The sequence below is a fragment of the Sturnira hondurensis genome, unplaced genomic scaffold (assembly GCF_014824575.4).
Source record: "Sturnira hondurensis isolate 20B ecotype Veracruz unplaced genomic scaffold, ASM1482457v3 Scaffold0022464, whole genome shotgun sequence".
In the NCBI taxonomy this organism is placed as follows: Eukaryota; Metazoa; Chordata; class Mammalia; order Chiroptera; family Phyllostomidae; genus Sturnira; species Sturnira hondurensis.
The window spans coordinates 1,058,976-1,079,488 of NW_028095095.1; the positions used below are offsets into that span (position 1 = coordinate 1,058,976).

Consider the following 20,513-nt stretch of genomic DNA (forward strand, 5'->3'; position numbering starts at 1 on the left):
ATTCCTAGAATCTTACATGGGGCTTCATTCACAGAGAGCACTCAATAATTATATCAATTGCCACTTTTAATTCTCACAATTAGTCATGTGAATTAGGCACTGTATTCCTCATTTTACAAAAGAATAATCCTAGATACAAATCACCAAGGTGACCCGTCCGATGTCATTAGTATGAGTGAGCCTGAAAATAATTCTGTGGTTCTCATTGACAGGATCCGCAGTCAACAGAATAATTCTGAGACTTCACTTTTGAAAAGCTCTCCAATGTGTTTTACAATGAGAGGCGAAAATAAAACCAAACTGTTGTACATTTTAAGTGTACGTTTTTTGAGAAATGTGTCCTTTCTATATATATATAGTAGGGAAGTGAACATCTATGGTAATTTATGAAATAGGAACCTAAGACACATTATCTCTTGTCTAGTTAAGAGAACTGACTTAGAACACTGGAGGAAAATACATTTTAAAACATTCTATAACTCAAGGCATTTCTACACTTGAATCACATGTATATAATTTTACATCAACAGAGAATGTGTTCATTTTTGGTGTGCTCTTTCATAGAACCCATTCAGTATTTGTTTCCAGCTTGCATGTGCCAAGCACTGACTCTTTGTTTAATCTTACCTTAGCTTTACCCTTGTTAAAATGTTGTCCCATACTGTACATTTCTAATGCACACATGGAATTAAATTCCGTTGGTGATTTTAGGGGATTTTTTTTGTAGCAGGATTTCTAGTTTCAGTCAAGTACGTGTTCAGCCAGGACTACGTATTCCTCTCATGCTATGAATTACCATCATCTGTGCAGAGCCCTCTTCTTCTATGGAATTGGAGAGCATTTTGTGACTGTCACGCTTTTGTTTTAGAATTACAACATGGGACATATACTCAACATATAGTTTTATATCTGAGCAAAATCACAGATATATTAATATTGCAGAGACTGGTAGTTCCCCAGTAGGGCTACGGTTCCTGAATATTTGCTCCCTTGCTTCAGGAGCAGAACAGAATTGATTGTAAGGATTTAAAGTCTAAGCGGGACCCGTGCCGCTTCACTGGGATATATTGGATGGTTTAGGAGCCAAACACCAGAGCAGCTCAAGGAAGGCTTCTCCCAGTTAACCTTCTGGAAGCCTCAGCCTGTCCTTGCTGACACGAGTGAAGGGAACAGGATTTTCCTGAGAGTCCTGCAGCAGCAATAACGGAAGGGTTAGCGCTCATGATAAAGCTGCCAGCGCTGCAGACTTTAAGAACACATCCCGATGACCTTTAATAACATTGGTGTGAAGCATCTGTAGTTTAAAATCCCATTTGAGGGAACGGCCCTGCACTTGACAGGATCACTGTCTGTTCGTCGTATTTTGGGTGTGCAAAAGTTGGCCAAACTCTGTGTAGAAACTGGCCTTTTGTACAGTTCTGACGACCTTGGGAGATACTTTTCTGTAGGGACAGGTCTGCATGGCTGTTCTCAACTTTGACACTCTGATTACCTGTTTCATTAATACTCAGGGCTCTACGTCTTCTAAATGTAACTTTGTGCCACAGAACTTGCGTGGCTCATCAGATCTCCTAGTCCATGTGTTTTCATTTTGGTCCCTTTCTCTCTTCCATCTTTGACCTGAAGCTGGCTGGGAACCAGTGATATACAACAATGATTTTAATCTCATTGAAATCATGATATGTACTGGTGGAACATGTCATGTGTATGTACTGGTGGAACATGTCATGTGTATGTACTGGTGGAACATGTCATGTGTATGTACTGGTGGAACATGTCATGCGTATGTACTGGTGGAACAAAAGTAAAATGATCACTATAAGCTTTCAGACATTATAGCTCTCATGTAATAGGGAGTAATCCAAGACTCTTTAAAAATAAGTAATTTGTTCAAATTGCACAGATAGTAATTAATAGTGGCGAAATTCACCATTTTCAGGTCACTGAGTTTCGAAAACTCATGTCATTTATAGTTTCTAAGACAGACACCTATGTTTCTGGCCACATTATCTCAGTGTAAATTAGTTTAAATAAACAAATAGCTCCAAATAACATTACAGGTGAAAATAAAATCTTAATTTAAACTATTTTAGAGCATTAGAAAACTTCCTAATGGTTTTCATGACTTCAATAATTTCAAGTCTGACAACGATTTTACCACAGCAAAACAAAAGCAAAAACACACACACACAAAAAAAACTCAGACCACTCACTATGAGTATCAATGCAAAAGTCTTAAAGTATACTAAGTAGAATTCAACAGCACATTATAATTAATAGAATACCTTGAACAAGTGGGGACTATCTCAGAAAGGCAAGATGATTCAATATTAGGAAGTCTAATGCTATGAGGCATCATATTAATAGAGCCCAAGAAAAAAAACAATAGGATCATTTCTGTGGAGGTTGAAAAGGAATTTGACAAAATTTAATACCAGTTTTTTTAAAAAAGATCTCTGTTGAATAGGAATTGGTAAATAATTTCTTGAATGTGATTCTGTGTGAGTAGCTGCATCTCCAAAGCCAGCAGGTAGCCCACATCTAGAACATAAAGAACACCACCAGGGGGCGTTCCCGCTAGAACCAGATGCTGCTGCCTGCTGCGCTCACAACAGTGTAATACGCTGAAGCCGCATAGCGAAGAGAGCCATGGAGGAAGGGGAGAAGAGCAAGGGAGAAGCCACGAAAAGGAAGGGGCAAACCCACCTCTGTTTGTAGATGATATGACTATTTATCTGAAAAACTGAGAAAAATCAATGACTCCTTGATACAGAGAGGTCATTTGATAACATAGCAGGGCATAACTCGGACCCAGAAATCAATCATCTGTCTACAATTAAGCAAAAGCACAGTTGAAGGTATGCTGGGAGGGAACAGAAAACTCCTTACCTCAACTGCACGTAACAATAGTCTCCAAGAATTTGTTTTTTTTCATTTGAGCGGCGTGGGCAAGCATGGTGCATGCAGGGAGCAGGGAGAAGATCGTGTGTTGGAGCGAGAAGGAGAAAACCCAGCAGAGAACCTCGAATGGTGAGGCGTGAAGCCGGTTCCGAGGCGGATGGGACCGACACACGCACGGTGCTTCGGAAAAGCTGCTTTCCTCTTGTTCGGTGTTGCTCCGCAATTTGGCTTAGATTTCTAAATGGGTCGTTTTAAAAAGTGAGCTTTTTAGGTAAGTAGGTCACATTCACCCCATCCGAGTAGAACCAGTGTTTTCATCCTTCTCGTGAAGATTCTGTGTTTGGCTTTTTTTTTTCAGTTTTACTCCCCACGTGAGTTTCACCCAAGAGAAAACTGGTTATTTGGGGGCTTTCGTTGGTACCGACCATCAAATCCTACCCGCTGTGACTGTTGGCGCAGTTGGGTACACACGGGGCTGCGGAACTGAATTTTGACCTCAATACCATGTCCAGTTAGGGCCCATCAAGTAGAAATTTGGGGTTTTCTGCTCTGTCATTCGTTGGCTACATACTTGGACTTATTACTTTGGATGACAATTTTTGTGGGTTCTTTTGGGGGGGGTATGGGTGGAGTTCTCTTGTGGTGTATCCTGAGTTATTCACAGTCAGGAAAAACTCAAGACTGAATTCCAGGTGCACACAGAAAGGACATGCAGAAGCTTTCACGGCTTCGCCATATATACGCATTTAGTGGAAACCTGTCACTCACCTTGGAAAGGAAATGGTTATAAGTGAAATCTGCTTGCAGTCATGACAAAAACAATCAGCAGTGGAAAAAATAAATTAAATGCTCAGAGGTAAAGTCAAGTTTAGGCTTGAGTAATTAGGTCTGGGAACACATGTGGGGGCGACTTTGCCCTCAGGTCCCCCCGTCCGCCACAGATGAAAGTAAACACCACCAAGACATGATCTGCCTGGGGAGGAGAGGTGGCCAATTTCTCAGAGGAGAAAGGGCAGGAGCCCCTTCCTCCAGGGGCTTTTATTGGGTTGTAATACACAGGAATAAAGGGTGGCAAGGATCAAACAGTAGATAACATTTCAAAGAAATCTGAGGGCATAGTCTGAGTCAGTGTCTGCCAGGTAAGGGGGTTGCAAAAACTTTGGGAGACATACTCATTTCCTGCTCGGACCCTTGTCATATGAATGAAAGCACTCTTAGCAAAGCAGTCTTCACGGGAGTTTAGGAATGCTTTCTTACGCCCGATTACCCTGGATACCGCTCTAGCCAGGCAAGGGGCTGCACTGCCTCCCCCATCACAGGTTTTCAGGCTTAAGTGGATTAGAGCCAGGAAATGCTTCTCCCAGATGGAAATGGGGACTCGGGCTATGTCAGAACAGCTAGGGGACAAAAGTCCATTGCTCTCTTTCGCACCCCTTAAGTCCTTCCATGGTGGCCTCCCAAGTGATTGTGTCTGGCCTAGGTTGCCCCCCCTGAGGTCTTACCCATCGTGTACATCGACCAAGCTTTAGGGACAGGGAGAGGAAGCGGAGGCAGCACTTGCTACCAGAGACAAGCTTTGTCTCCTGTGGCTCGAATTCCGGAGGTCGCTCATTCATCCTTAGCCACAGGGGGTAGTTACAATTCCTGAAACCAGGCAGAGCAGTTCCCAACAAATACATTTCTGCTACTGAGGAATAAGCCCCCCAAACCCACTGTTATTAATTATCTGAAACACAGAGAAAGACTCAACTGTTTTGACATAAAAGATAATGCTATAATAACTCAGAATTAAAGTAGGATCAAGAAACTCTAACCAGAAGCAAATTATACCCTATCAATTTTTCTATAGGCAATCAGACCACTTTCAAGTAAGATAATAAATCTGCTGAAGTGAGCTGTTTGTAATTAAAATTAAGCATGCCAAATTGTTTCATGACCATTTATAAAGTCATTGCCTGTTAATAAAACAGTTAGATTTTCATTGTTGTTATTTCCACTGTAGATGAATTATCTTCTTGAAAGTGGTGTAGCTTTGGGGGGATTCTGAAATTTATCTATTCTGGGTTTGGAAAAAGCTGTAAATGTCTTCATAATTTTCACCTCTTCATCTGCTACGGAGAAATGTCCAGTGAGGGTTCGTACTGGCTCCAAATCTATGGACTGAACAGTCATCATTCACAAATGACGTGGTTTTGACTGTATATGCATTTTTCTGTTTCTAGTGAACTGAAGGATAGTAATGAGTTCATAGTAACAGCTTTATGATGCTGTCATTAATCACTTTATGATATCTAACATAGGACCGTGGTTATAGTAGAACTCTGCCGTCCCATTCCCAGTGCCGTCTTGATTTCTGAACAGTAAAATTCGAGATTGAATACCTAATTATGAAAGCAGCATGCGAGCAGCTATGGAGTTGACTTCTAGGAACGTGAGTGACTTAATGGCTGTCCAACATTTAATGCCGTTATTAGTCACCTGTAGAAATAATGAAAATAACCCTTGCCTCTCCCAGTTTTACTGTTAAGGCTTCAGCAACGATAGAACCCTGACGTGCACCATTGACCTCTGAGAAAGCCTTCCTTCCTGTCCTCACCCATGCTGGTCTCACGTCCGGGTGTGCCTTCTTGGATTCTGAGCTTTGGCCCGTTCCAAGCAGCTCCGGCGTCCTGTGCAAACACCTCCCACGGCGGGTAGCCACCCCGCCCCTGCTACAGCATCCTACGCGTGACCACCTGCATCTTCCCAGAGCATCCTGCCCAGGCCGCCAGATAAGATGTGCAATGGCGTATGGGTTTCACCTCTTCCCCTTGGGATCCCCTGCGCTTCATACACTGCAGGGAATGTTACAGGTGCTCCGGAAGTATTCTTTCTGTTTATGAGGAAGCGATGAAACAGCACTGCCCACTTCTCCTAGTCACTCCTTCAGTGAACCTTAAAGGCAGCTTCTCTGGAAAACATTTCGTTTTCTACCCGCAATAATGTTAGTCAGTTTACCTGTACAGCCCATTGTGGGGTTTTGGTTTTTTTTTTTTGGTTAAAATGCAAAGTCTCCAACAGAGTCTAACGAGAGCAACGCACTCAATACCACACAAAGACAAAGAGGACAGTCTTTAGCAGTTTATTTTGGAACAAAATCCGATGGATAAGATAGTGGATGTTCTACACTGTGCTACCCAGGATTTCTATTAATGAGTTACAGTTCTTCAGTGAGAGTAAATTTGAATGGACTTATTTCTATGACTCTTGCTTAGCCAAGTATTAACAAACATAACGATCATAGCGGGTGATCAACAGGAGACTATCTCCTGGGAAGCAGGTCAGAAGGAGTAACGTTAGTGACCGTCCTTATTTTGAAAGTGTGAGGACACCACCGTGTTAAACATGCCATCTTCACTAAGCAAGACATGAGACTGTGGCGAATTAATGCGCAGCCTCTCTCCCGCTATTAGTTGACATTTATGACATTAGATTTGTGCTCTGGCCTCCTCTGCCGCTTTGTAACAAGCAACACAAGAATTAAGGATATTAATCTGAGAATTTTATCTCTGGCCATAACAAGCTGTGAGACCTTTAGAAACTTCTAGTGTGTTTGGCCGTAATTATACGCATCTCTGAAGGTTGCAATGAGAACTGAGTTTGTTTTTTTTTTTTTATCGGTTTACAACCTCCGAGTTCTCGGATTCCTTCTGTGCTGGGGCATCTATAACAGATGAGGAGAAGCTTCTGGGGCTGTTCTCTTTCATCGGGTAATTCATCAGCCAGCACTTACTGAGGGCCTGCTCTGTGTCCGGGGCTGACCTGGGTCTTACCGAGATAACTGACCTAACGAAATGCAGGACCAACTTGCGGTACAGTAAATAATTACAAGATAAAAGCACATATTGAGCCTGGCTGGTGTAGCTCAGTGGATTGAGCGTGGGCCTGTGAACCACACAATCGCAGTTCAATTCTCGGTCAGGGCTCATGCCTGGGTTGCAGGCCAGTTCCCCGCAGGGGACGCATGGGAAGCAACCATAGGTTGATGTTTCTCTCCCTCTGTCCTTCCCTTCCCCTCTAAAGAGAAATAAATAAATAAAATCTTTTAAAAATGTTTTTAAAAAGGCACATGCCGCAGGTCTCAGTCGAGAATCTTCTCTGGCCTCCTCACGGGTAACTGTCCCTCCAACATTTTCAAACCCTGTACCTCCATCGGCGTAGGCCTCTTTTCCTGAGTCCTTTGAGAACCAAAATCCACAGCCTTTTCACAAACACGGTCTGCCCCAAACTGCCTCTGACATGGAGGTTTCCTGCTAGCGTAGTTCATAACAAACACTGCCTTCCAAAGAGATGAGCAGGTCTCCGGAAAAAATAATAAGCTCAACAGCAAGGATAATAGCCAAACGGTAGCGAGTATTTTAAAGTGCTTCGCACACTGTTTGTTTTGAATCAGCTATAAAAAAAAAAGTCAGAAAGGTTCATTTTCATTTCTTCAATATGCAAATATTAAAAATATACCTAAACACAGTATATCTATTTCAACCCAGTGCAAAAGAAAAAAAATTTTTTCAGAAAGTCAGACATTGGACAGAGTGCGTTCAGACAAAAGGCATTCAAATTGCTGAAAGACAGTGAATGCGTGTTTTGTTTATTTGACCGTTAATGGGGAAGTAAGGGTTATGTATCTGTATGTTATGTGCTTCCCGAAGGTCTCCAGTTTGCATATATTATTCTCCACTGTAATTTAGCACAGTTGTGTAGTATTTTTACGTACTAGACAGACGCCCAGGGCCAAGTCCCGACTGGGCCACGCCCTGGGACCCTGGGTCTGCTTAACTTCCCAGAATTTCCGGTGCTCAGCTCCTTCATTGGTGAAATGAACAGATTAAACAAAGAGCTCTATCATTCTTCCTACTTATGAACTTTCCCTATTCTGTTTTAGCAGTTTGAATGTTTTGTTAAGCCAGAAGTAAACACAGGTGAATTTTAGAAGCAAAAATAAAAATAATTAAAAAACCAGCGGCACGGACACACACATATTATGATAATTTCATGTCATCGTAATCTTAATCGGCTGTGAAGTCAAGGTTGGAACAAAAGTGGAAGGTCTTCATCAATACTGGAGGCAGTGGGTAGGGCATTATGCATCTGAGATGACACAAACAGTCTGCAGGGCAAAGAGACCTAATTATAATAATTCTCTATAATAATTATAATAATTCTCTGGGCCATTTTGTTTGGGGTTTTGTGCTGTCTACAGCTCTCTTAAATGACAGTGATGACGGTTGTCCCTCTTGAACATGATATATACCAAATCCTTTATTCTTGCAGGGATGTTTGCGTTCACATCTAGGCTGCTGACTTCTCAAATGTTGGAAACCTATTTCTATGGTACACCTATTGCTTAATAAAACAGTGGATCCATTACGAACATTGGAACAGACTCTAACCGTTTTGGCTGTTTCCTTGTAGCAGTTATCAGATCCTCTGGTTTAACAGGGTCACTTCCAGTTTTCAAAGTCTTGGACCAAATGTCTGCGTGTCCTGGGAAAGCCCAGGTGCTCTGTGTTCCAAAGTTGGGGCTGGGGTGAGGGTTGGGGTGTGAATGGGGGGGGGGGGTGGCAGCAGCTTCGTTAACAAATTACATAGCTGTAGAATCTCTTCTTGGTTCCTCACCGGCTACTGTTTTCATTATTTGGGGGAAGAGGGGCAAACCTTATTGAATCTTTTGAATACAAGGTCAACGTTGAATAGACATTTTTTTTTTAAATTAACCCTCTCTATGTATGTGTGCATGTGTGTGTAGCTTGTGTAAAAATGTTGCCTTGTGGATAACTAGAAAACAAAGATTTATAAATTATCTATTTCTACCTTAGGGAAGTATCTTTTCTTTAAGAGAAGATATTCTGTGTGGGCCACTAGAAGCCATTGGTGTCTCCCTACTTTTTGGACTACAGACGTGCGTGATAGTTTTTAAACCTGATCACACGGGAAGCGGGACATTTTACATGTTCTTCATTAGTGAATATTCAAGGGATCAGGACACAGAGATGCCTCGCCAAACCCGTCGTTTTCAGTTTGCTTTCAGGATCATAGAGAGTGAACCAGGGGGAAAAGGCATGGTACTCGGTAGGGTCATATAATTAGTGTGATTTTTGTGCAGATTTTTCCAACTTGCTAAACTGACATTAGTTATTGTTTTCAAAAGCAACTTAAGCCTTTGGAAGCACAAATTATAGAAAATTGAACTTGCTTTCACGGTCATTTTATCAATAGTATCTCCTCCTTGAAAGTTGTTAATCTTCCTAATCTAATAAGAATACAATGTTGCAGTATTCTATGAAAGTTACTCATCCGATTCCTTTCTTTAACAAAAGAAACCTAGAAATTTATGGGGTTTCACTCTTGTGTGAACTATTATTTTATTATCCTTTTGGTATTTTTTATATATTGATTAATTCGCCAGTATACTGTCTTTGCGTGTTCAGCGGGTTTCTTCAGGCCTAGACTTGCCATTCTAAAAATTTTATCAATATATAAAGGCCTCACTAATTTTTCAGGTTACGGGGATTATGTCAGACGTGTTTTCTTCATCTGTAAATAAGACAGCATTCTGGCAGGTGTGGACGTTATGTAAAGCCCTGAGTCAGACAGTTGGACTTACTCTATAATGGAGTTACGTGTAGAAGTGAGATGTGAGAGACATGAAATGGATAATCTAAAGCCTGAGACGCAGCAGCCTGAACCATTCTGTTTACGCGCTCCCGTGTGCTCACAAGACGGCTCTGAAAGCCCATTTCCAACCGTTCCACCTGAAGGACGTTTCCTTGTTCCGAATTCCTTCCGGGACTGCTGACTGAGCACCTGCTCAGGAGCAGACAGAACCCCAGACCGCGGACAGAGGGTGGGAAACAAACACGAACGGTGTAGGCTGATGGAGAAGTCGTCCGTACCCTGGGGGCTCTGTGTGAGGGCCTTCCTTCTATTGAGGTAGAAGAAGGAGACCACAGAGTTTGAGGGCCAGTGTACCACAGGTTAGTGACTTCATTCAGAAGTCTGGTTCTTTACTTTCAGTCCCGGGGAGACCGGGATCGCTCCCTTTCAAAAATCACACGACCGCGTGAAGGAGAGAAGATACCTGAACAAATCCGGGGCGACGATGGGGGAACGAAAGACCGAGGAAAGGGCTGCTGGGCAGGCTGCCACCGCGTGCGGCTGCAACCCTCACTCCCGGTGCAAGCCTTCTGCTCCAGCCAGACTCAGCAGTTCATTACCCACAACCACATGTTACACCGCTCACACCGGTGCAGGCCCTTCCTTCCGTCTGGGCTAACCTAAATCTGTACGTCCCTTGGAAGATGAACTCATCCCTAAAACCTCAGGACACTCACCCAGTTGTGATATATGCTCTTATTTCTGCACCAGTATTTTTAGTATTGGGCATATAGAGAGACCTAGCTTCTAATCACAAGTTCGTGAGTAAATGTCATGTCATGAGGATTTCACTCCCTTTGTCCTTCATCTCTCCAGATTCGGTGTTAGAGTGCCTTGTCTAGAGCAGGTGACCGGTTAGAATGCGCTGCCACTTCTGCATGTTAGAGACACGGGGGACAGAGAAGGAGCCGAGAGTCACACAGGTCCACCCCCCACCTGGGCACCTGTGACCTCTTAAAAGATGTTTTATTCATAAAACGATGGGGAATGCATTGTGTAAACATAACCTCACGTAAATTAACAAAATGAGACACACTGAGCTCAAGCTTATTCGAATATGAATGATTTTTACGATGTTTATACTGTAAGGTGAAAATTAACGATTGATAGGGTCCGTGTAGAAATGTATAGTTATATAGATGTGGACCAAAGATGCCTGATTATCTTTAATAGAAAACTGGGGCATAATGTGAGAGGTACAGTCAATATCTCTACATTTAAATATTTCCATAAATAAGTGCTTGTTAGAGGAACTCTATCAATATACCATTAGCTTTTCTGGCCGTGTAACTATAAAATTAAGTTATACAGTAATGAAATACTAAATTAGCTGCTGGAATTATGATTACTCCTCTATATCATTTTAATTTGACCAGAAGCCATAGAAAGTAGTGATATACGCTGCACAGAGCGGATGCCTCCAAGTAAAATTGAAATTTCATTAGTGTACAAATAAAAGCACTAAAATATCGCTGAGGTCAACATCGCAGGTAACGCAGAAGAAAACTCCACCAGGATTGTGGAGCAGCTGTGAGGGCCGAGAGTATGAAAGACAGCGCTTGAGAAATCCAGCTTTCTAAACGAATCGCTTGTCTTGAGCTGCAATGAAATTGTGAGCCAAGGCGCAGGGAGACGTCGTCCACTCAGGAGGTCGCTAACACTGGGATGGTCATTTGTAAAGCACTTTAAAGAATCCCCAACAGTTCACAAAATAACCCGCAAGTACCCTCCCGGTGTCCTTTCCGAAGTTGGGAGTGGGGCACACTGAATGTCCAGGTGTGGGAACGTGTGTCATGCCACCAGCAGGTGAGGGTGCGCACACCGCTGGAGACCCACGCAGGTGGGTGCTCTCAGCTGTCCCCGAGGCTGAGGCTGAGGAACTGGATTTTAGAGTGAGGTGAAACTACCTGGACACGCAGGGTGCACTGTCTCAATTACGTGCAGTCTACAGCCAGGTGCTGAGACATTGGACCTGCTAAATGCATTGAGGAGAGAACTATATAGTGTCGACTCTGAGCAAGTCACCTAGAAATGGGAGGAGGACCTATGAAAAAAGTAGTGTGGGGAGAAATGGCAGAGTAAATCAGAGCTGCCCTTCTGACGTGCTGGTGGCCCTCCATGCTGCCGCTTCTCTGGGTGACCCCCTTCTCTGAGACCCCACTGCCGAGGACAGGCACGCCCCAGCACCTTGTCCTTCCCGCCTTGCTCCTCCGACCGGCCGCATGGGCCTCACCGGGCGCTTCTTAGAAACACAGACTCTCAGACTCCATCCCAGATCCAAAAGGTCAGAATCTTCGTTTTAGTGAGATTTTCAAGTGGTTCCTATGCACCTCAAATTTTGAGAAGGACTTCATTTACAAACCAGTAGCTCAGGAGATACATCCCAGCAAGCAGTTATGATAATTCTGCTGTGTGTGATTTGGCACCGTGTGAACGTAGTTCCAAGATCGTGGTACTGGCAGGTAGTGGTCTTTATACTGGGTTCTACAGAACCAAAGGTAGCCTTAGAGGCAACGGTAAGATTTCATATGAATTGTAGTTAAAACCATTTTAACTCAGCGTAGAGGAAAAATAAATAAAGCACCTTCAAAGTGTTTTGAACACTATGAATAACATCCAGTTATGCTGTCAGCCTGACATTATTTAGATTCAAAATAAAAGTTCTCCCACCGAACCCTAGTGGATTAGGGAGCATCCATAGAGCACGGAGAGATCCAAATGCCCGTCTTCTTGAGTGCTCTGCAGTTAAAATCGAGTCTGGAAATGAAAGATCCTCAGGGCAAAATAAGCCTGCAACCGTCGTTTGGAACCCCGGGTAGAACTGTCCCATCCATCCCAACAGCCTCCACACCGTCCAAGAGTGAGCAAGTCTCCACCAAGCAATTGTTACAGAGTAGAACTTTCAAAGCAGAGCTTTTGTTGGTTCTATGTGTTGAGATGCAAATGCACTTTATCTTTTTAAAGTGCGTTCTGATTCTGAAGCGTCTGGGGGCAGCATCGGCACAGTGGTACAGACGATGCCCACGGACAGGGTGCCGGATATCAGGACAGAGTGGGCACAGAGTTCGCTGGATGAGTCACTTGCTCCCAGGTCTTTGCTCACAGCCTGCTGGCACCTGCCAACCTCCCCGTGTGTTCCTGGCCCCGGTCGAGAGGTTCTCAAGTCCCAGCAGTAGACGCATTTGGATTCCTCGTTTATGAGAAGCCAACTTTCAAGCTAGGACAGGGCATGGAACCAATGATACATTTCCTGGGAGCGAATGGAATAATTAGCTTCCTCACGCATCAGTATGGATTTAAGACTCAAAGCCTCCATAAAAATAGCCCAGGTCGCTTAGAATAAAAGAGATGTTTCCTCCCAACTTACTTGAGTTGCTTGGAGTAACTTTCTAGAATTGAATTCATTGGTTTCTTCAGTCATCCCCTCAGTAGAGGTTTATACTGAGAGGGGGGTAAGCATCTTGTCCCTCGAAGAATCATCAGATAAAAACTCCTAACTACAGAGTGTCACCATTGAGAAGAGACCATGTACTCGAGCAAATCATGACGAACAATGTGATCATGTTGTACTGGAGATATGCAGATGACTGCCTGGCAGTGCAATAGAAAAAATAAATCATCAGAAAGGGGGGAAGCTGGGCGAATTTGTATTTTGTTTGGCTTGGCAACTGGTCCTAACGTTTTAAAAAATATTTTGATACAATATTAGGGTTTGAAACCCTAATGGTTCAACCTGGTTTGGAAGTAAAACATTTCTCACCGTTAAAAATTAAAATGCCAATCAGCATATGGATCCTGTTGGAATAAGATATAGAAATGATAAAAAAACACATTAAAAATAAAATATTCAAATCTCATTTAACCAACAGATCACTTTTAAAGAACTCCTCAGTGCTGAATTTTAGAAGTGTTTAGTCAGTCTTGCTTGGTAGGTCTATGCTGACTTACTGTGGAAGTACACAGTAATCTTTTTTTTCTTTTTTTCACTGGGACGTAGATTTTCTGCTTTGTACATGGGGTGCATTTAGTTTCCAACCTGGGCTTCCTTTGCAATCCATTGCACTACTCTGCTGCTTCCAACAAGTGAACCGAGACAGTGAGCTGGTGTAAATGACTTTCACTGTTAGGCTGAGCTCACAGTAACCAACAGCAGTTTGGGGAGTAGATACACTCCCCAAACGCATAGGCGCCCAGTGTTCCAGAGCTAAGTATCAGGGATGTGTCTAGGATTTATGTACTTTGAAGTGTCTGTCCCATGGCCTCCTCCCACGAGCTGGGCAATCAGGACTTCTGCAGGCAAGTACCTTCAGCTGAGGCCCTCCAGGGGGTGGTGGCTGTGGGAATGGGCCCAAACAGCAACTTGGTACCACCCACCACTTGCATGTTTACCTCCTTGTCATCCCTCCTTCGCTGGCGCAGCTGGGACAGCTTCCAGCATCGCACTCCTAACTGCTCTGGCGTCCAGACTTCTGTAGCATCTCACGTGTCTTTGATGAGTATGACGATCTGCGTGGACGGCATGGTCTTCTGCCCCCACCTGGGTCGGAGGGCCCTTGGAGAGGGACCCCGTCTGTAGTCTGACAACGCCATGCCCGGCACCACCCCAGAGTGCCTCTTACGTGCGTGGTGTCAAAGAAGTGACACCAGCGTAGGGCTTGTATCCAACGTCCCTTTGTCCCCTTTAAGTTACACCATAGGACATCCATCGTCTGACGAAGGGTCCTTTCTTTGCATGGCATGCTGGGATGCCTGAGAGGTCCACACATCTGTGTATCTGAAGGTCGGTGGATTTGTCCTCATGGAGGTGGCAGAACCAGGGGAGCAGAGGTGGTCCCCCTGTCAGAGGTGCCCACGATCCAGGGGATGCCAGCTGTGATGTTGTCACCAAAGACCGGTCTGGCAGAAGGGCTCCAGGGTGTTAAGTAGGAGGTGCTCCCTAGTGGATCCCTGTGAGAGGAACAAAAACTGGTGATATAGCGCCACCTGCTGGAAATAAAAGATAGGCCTCTAATTGCCAGAATATTGAACTGTTAACTCAAAGTGGGCACAGCTTTACCTCAATACGAAAGCCTTTTGCTGCTTCAAATGCACCAATACAGGTGCCTGTAGTCAAACAGCATGGGAAAAAACCACAGCAATATGGTGTCACGAAGGTGAAATGACAATTCTCCAGGAATCCAACGCCAAGTCACCACGGAAGGTTCGGATCTAGCTGGTAGTGTTCAGAACAGCTGATACGAAGAAATGCAACGAGCTACAAGAAAACTCAAAAAGGCAATTCAGTGAACTGAAGAATAAAATTAATCAGTGGGAGGGGTGCTGTACTGAAGAGATTGAAATTCTAAGCAGGAACTACCCAGAACTTCTGGGATGAAAGACTTCAGTGAATGAGATGCTGAGCCCACGAGAAAGCATTTGGAATGGTGCTGATCAGCTGGAATGATTTCGAGGAAGAGGAGAGAGAACTAAGATCTTTAAAAACTAAAGCAAACCTATCAGAGTTCTTAGACTCCATGAGGAGAGTTAAAATAAGAGTGACTGATGTTTATACCACAGGAGAAGAGGAAGGGGGCAGAAGGGTGATGTAAGAAAGTAATAGCCATGAACTTCCCAAACCTGGGGGAAGACCTAGGCGTTGCAAGTCCATGGAGCTATTAGGCCACTTTACTATCTCAGTGCCAAGAGTCATTCTCCAAGACATATTATAATGGAGCTGTCGAAAGTTAGTGACAAAGGAAGAATCTTTAAGGCATTGAAGGAAAAAAAGAAAGTACAAGGGAATCCCCACTGGATAGTAAGCAGATTTCTAAGCAGAAGCTCTGCAGGGGAGGAGGGCGCGGAATGACGTTTTCAGAGTATTGAAAGGTAAACATTGCCAGCCAAGAATACTCTACCCAGCAAAGGTATTCTTCAGAAAACAAAGGAGAAGCAGAGACCTGTCCTGACACACAAAAGCTGAACGAGTTCATGACCTCTAGAACTTCTTGTAAGGTTACAAGAAATGTTACAAGGAGTTCTCCTTGAACTAAAAAGATAAAAATACAAAAAACTTTGAGTAAGATGATAAAAAGGCAAAACTAGAAAATTGTAACTATTTTAAAATAGGGTGTTAAGTCATCAAACATAGCATGAAGGTTAAAAGTGCATTAAAAAACTATTATAGTGACTAAAATTTGGTAATGAACTTGCCTTAAAAAAGGATCATTGGTGATGACAAATAGTATAAAAACAAGGAGGACAATGATGGAAAGTGAATATGCAAATGAAAGTAAGTTGCTATCACAATAAAAAAGGACTATTTTTATCTATGAAATATTTTATAAAGACCTCATAACCAGAAAACAAAAATCTAGAATAAAGACACAAAACATATAAAAAAGGGGGAAACTGATGACATCATCATAGAAAATCACCAACTTCGAAAGGTAGAAACACAAGGAAAAACAAATGATGGAGATACAAAACAACCAGAAAATGACAGATAATGGCAATTGTAAGTCCTCATATATCAATAATTATCCTGAACGGAAATGGATTGATCTCACCGCTCAGAGGCATGAAGTAGGTGGACCTTGAAGGCTACCCTTCAAGAGGCTCATTTCAGTTCCAAAGATACATAGGGGCTCAGAGGGAAGCGGTGGAAGAGACCAGTGCAAGCAAATGGTAACCAGGTGTAAGTAGGTACAGTCATACTTACATCAGACACACAGACTTCAAGTCAGAAACAGTAACAAGAGACAAAGAAGGCTGATGTGTGATAAAGAAGAAGTCAATATACCAAAGAGATATAACGATTATAAATACATATGCTCCAAATACATGAACACTAAAATATGGTACTACTAGCATATTTTAATAGGGAAATAGAAAACAATACTGTAATAGTAGGGAACTTCAGTACCCCTCTGTGAGCAATGGTTAGAACATCCAGGTAGAAATTAGACAAGGAAACAGCGGATTTGAACCAACTATCGTAAAAAGAACTAAACACACCCCACCTGTATGGACTATTCCTTCCAACAGGAGCAAGACACACATTCTTCGCAAGGGCACATGGGGCGTTCTTCAGGAGAGATGAGAAAATAAGCCATAAAACTGATGTTAACAATTCTCTCAGACCACACTGGCAGAAATGACAAACCAGGAATAAGAGGAAAGTGAGTAGATCGTCAAATATGGGGAAGCTCAGCCACACACTTTTAAATAAGCAGTGGTTCAAAGAAGAGATCTAAAGGGAAACAAAAATATACCTGAAAACAAGTAACTATGAAAATGCAGCGTTTCCTTTCAAAGTTTGTGGGATGCAGCAAAAGCAGTTCTAAGAGGAAAAGTTATAGCAATAACACGTAGATTACGACATTAGAAAAGTCTTAGATGAACGGCCTATCTTTATAGCTCAGGAAACAAGAGGAAGGGGAAAAAATGGAGCCCAAACTTTGGAGAGGGAAGGAAATCATAAAAATCAGAGCAGAAATAAATGAAATAGAGACCAGAAAAACTATAGGCAGGATCAATGAGTCTAAAAGTTGGTTCTTGAAAAAGGTAAACAAAATTGACAAATCTTTAGCTAGACTAAGAAAAAAGAAAGACTTCCATAAATAAAATTGGAAGCAAAAGAAGAGACCTTGCAACTGCTACCACAAAAATATAGAGAGCTTACACAACTCAACACGAAAAAAATAACAATATCAACAAAACAAGCCAATTAAAAAATGGGCAAAGGACCTGAACAGACACTTCTCCGAAGAGGACATACAGAGGATCCAGAGACATATGAATAGATGCCCAATGTCACTAATCATCAGAGAGATGCCAATTAAAACCACAGTGAGATATCACCTCACCCCTGTCAGAATCGCTATTGTCAATACCTCAGCAAACAATAAATGCTGGCGAGGATGTGGAGAAAGGGAACCCTAGTGCACTGTTGGGGGGAATGCAGACTGGGGCAGCCACCGTGGAAAGCAGGATGGAGTTTCCTCAAAAAATTAACAATGAAACTGCTTCATAACCCAGGGTTCCCGATTCTGGGGATAGACACAAAGAAACCCTAAGCAGTAATTCGAAGGAATATATGTGCCCCTCTGTGTTCATCTCAGTGTTCTTTACAGTAGCCAAAATTTGGAAGCAAGGGACCCCCATGCCCATCAGTAGACTAGTGGACAAAAAGAGCTGTGATACATTTACACAATAGAATACTACTCGGCTGTAAAAAAAAAAAAAGAAAATCTTACTTTGCAACAGCATGGATGGACCTGGAGAGTATTATGCTAAATGAAAGAACTCAGTCAAAGAAAGACAAATACCATATGATTTCGCTTCCATGTGATATCTAATGAACAAAATAAACAAACAAGATAGAAACCAACTCACAGACACTGAGAACAGACGGACACCTGTCAGAGGGGAGGGGGTTGGGGGACTGGATGAAAAAGATGAAGCAGGGGAGGGAGAGAGAGAAGGAGAGAATTATAATAGTCAACTATGAACAATTTCATGCTAAGCAACACATCCACCCAGACTGGTGGAAGGGGCGGAGACATACAACAGGCTGCGCCCACATCCATGTGTGGCAGATAAAAATCCAGGAGGGGGAACCCGGGAGGGAGGAGTCCCAGACCAGGGTTCCAGTGTCAGTAAAGTAAGTCCCCACAACTTCTGGCTGCAAAAAAAAAACCCAGCAGATTTTTGTAACCAGTCTCAACCAGAGATTGAGGTGCTGTTAGAAACTTCTGGAGCCCCAAGCAGTTCCTCTTAAGGAACCCGCACACGGACTCCCCTACTCACGCTCACTCCCTCTGGGCTCCAGCTCCTTGGTGGCAGCTTGAGAGGCACCGGCAGCAGCACACAGGGAGGGGCTGAGGTGTCTGGCATGGAGGTGAGGCATCGTGACCCATGGACATGAACAGTGGTGTGGGGATTGCCTGAGGGAGTCGGGGGTGCTTGGTGGGGCAGGCCAAAGGGGAAAAAATTGGGACAACTGTCATAGCATAATCAATAAAATATAATATTTTTAAAAGTATCAGTTTGTGGGGAAGTTAGATAGAAATATGGATGGGCGGTATTAGGAGATAAGAACAGAAAGAAGGCAAGTGTTTGCACTGTTGAAACAGGAGTATTCCTCAAAAAAAAAATGCCAACCTCACTATTGCTGGGGTGCAGGCAAGCACCAAAACTGCACCCCGAAAGCAGTGCTGCAGATATTGAGAGCCCAACTCATTCATGGACCCTGTATTTACTGCCTGGAAATTACCTAGCTTGTGAATTTTATCTCTAAACCTTAAAACTGTTCATAAGATAGGTGTCATTTCTCTGTTTCTCATACGAGAAAAACTGTGCTTCAGAAAGTTTAAGTTACAGAGTCACCACGGCCCAGCTGGTAAATAGAAAGACCAAGGTTGGAAGTGAAAATCTGCACTTCCCCACAATGTTCTGCTTGCTGCCTTTTGAAGGTAGTGGCTTCTGTCAGACAGCTGGGCATAGAGGAAAGGGTAAGGGAGACTAACAAACCTTTTCCTGCCCTGGCTGCTGTAGCTCAGTGGATTGAGCGTGGGCCTGTGAACCAAACAACAGTGGTTCAACTCCCCAGTCAGGGCACATGCCTGGGTTGCAGGCCAGTTCCCAGCAGGGGACTCACGAGAGGCAACCATACATCGATACTTCTCTCCCTCTCTCCTTCCCTTCCCCTCTAAATATAAATAAATAAATATTTTTAAAAATAAATAAATAAAAAGAAATCTTTTCTTATTATGTTGGTATATTCTCATTGCTGTCACTACGGCATCATTTCAAAAACTCCCGTTGCTGTGGGAAGCTCAGTGTTACCCCTTTCTGACTTGGCATTGGCCTTGATACAGATACAGGACAGGAACCAAGATGGCTAATCTTTCATCTCTCTCCAGGAGAACATTTCACTCCTGTCTTTTGTTTTGGTACAAAAGGAAAATGAAATGAATCTCATTGTGAGATGCAAATGAATCTCTCCACTGTTTTGTTAATTTCTACTGTTTACTCAAAAGTGGGAAACACCAGGCCCGTGATACATCATCTTGTAGGTGCCTGGCAGCGTCCATCATGAATCCTATTAATCTGCTCCAACTAACAAGGATTAATTGTCTCGGCAAGGCAACCTGGCGTTGAAGTGATACATGGCTCAGGCAGCTTGGAGTCTGGCCACTCATAAATCTCGTGTTCCGCCGGTTTATTCGTGTTTGTCTCTTTCTCTGACAGATGTGTGCCCAACCACTGTGAGCATGGTGGGAGATGCTCCCAAACCTGGGACAGCTTCAGATGCACCTGTGATGACACGGGATACAGCGGGGCCACCTGCCACAACTGTGAGTGCCAGTTTGTCTCACTTTGAACTTGTAATCGCATGACATTCCCAGGTCTTCAGCTGTGCCTCAAAGCGCAGCAACCCGCCTAAACCTCGGACTAAATCACTCAGTTCCAAACAACACAGATTGCTGGTCGTTTCTCCAGGACAGCATTTCGTTTGTCAAAATCTATTCTTTCATGGCCAGTGGCTCAAAATAAGGGGTCGGCGGGGGGGGGGGGGGTACGTTGTTGCCATCATTCAGTAAACATGTTGAAGTTGGAATGCTGATCTTGGGATTGACTCAGTCCATCTGAACTGTGTCTGTCTGGGAAGGTTGGGAAATGACGTGAGGGCAGTGTCTCTCACTAGACCCCCATTTATCAGTCCATGAGAGAGGCAGCCAGCGTGGCATCTGAGTATCCGGTTTCTGGGGAATGGTCTCGTTCTCTGTCACAACTATTGGGCCACATGTTTGGGGGGTTTGTTTTGTTTTTTTGGTCAGAAAAAGATGAGCTAGAATGGAGAATGAAGTCCATTGAAGTAGTGTATCTGAAATAAACACAGAAGAGGACCAGCTTTTTTAATATTAAAAATGAAGAGT

At 43.3% G+C, this 20,513-nt stretch overlaps 1 protein-coding gene across 1 annotated transcript in view; it reads left to right on the forward strand.

Moving 5' to 3' along the window:
- The window catches only part of CNTNAP2 (contactin associated protein 2), a 1,160,842-nt gene that overhangs the window by 503,734 nt on the left and 636,595 nt on the right, over positions 1–20,513 (forward strand). Inside the window, exon 11 of the mRNA XM_037035585.1 lies at positions 19,825–19,931. Within this exon, the coding sequence (XP_036891480.1) occupies positions 19,825–19,931 (107 nt within the window). The remainder of the gene's footprint in view (positions 1–19,824; positions 19,932–20,513) is intronic.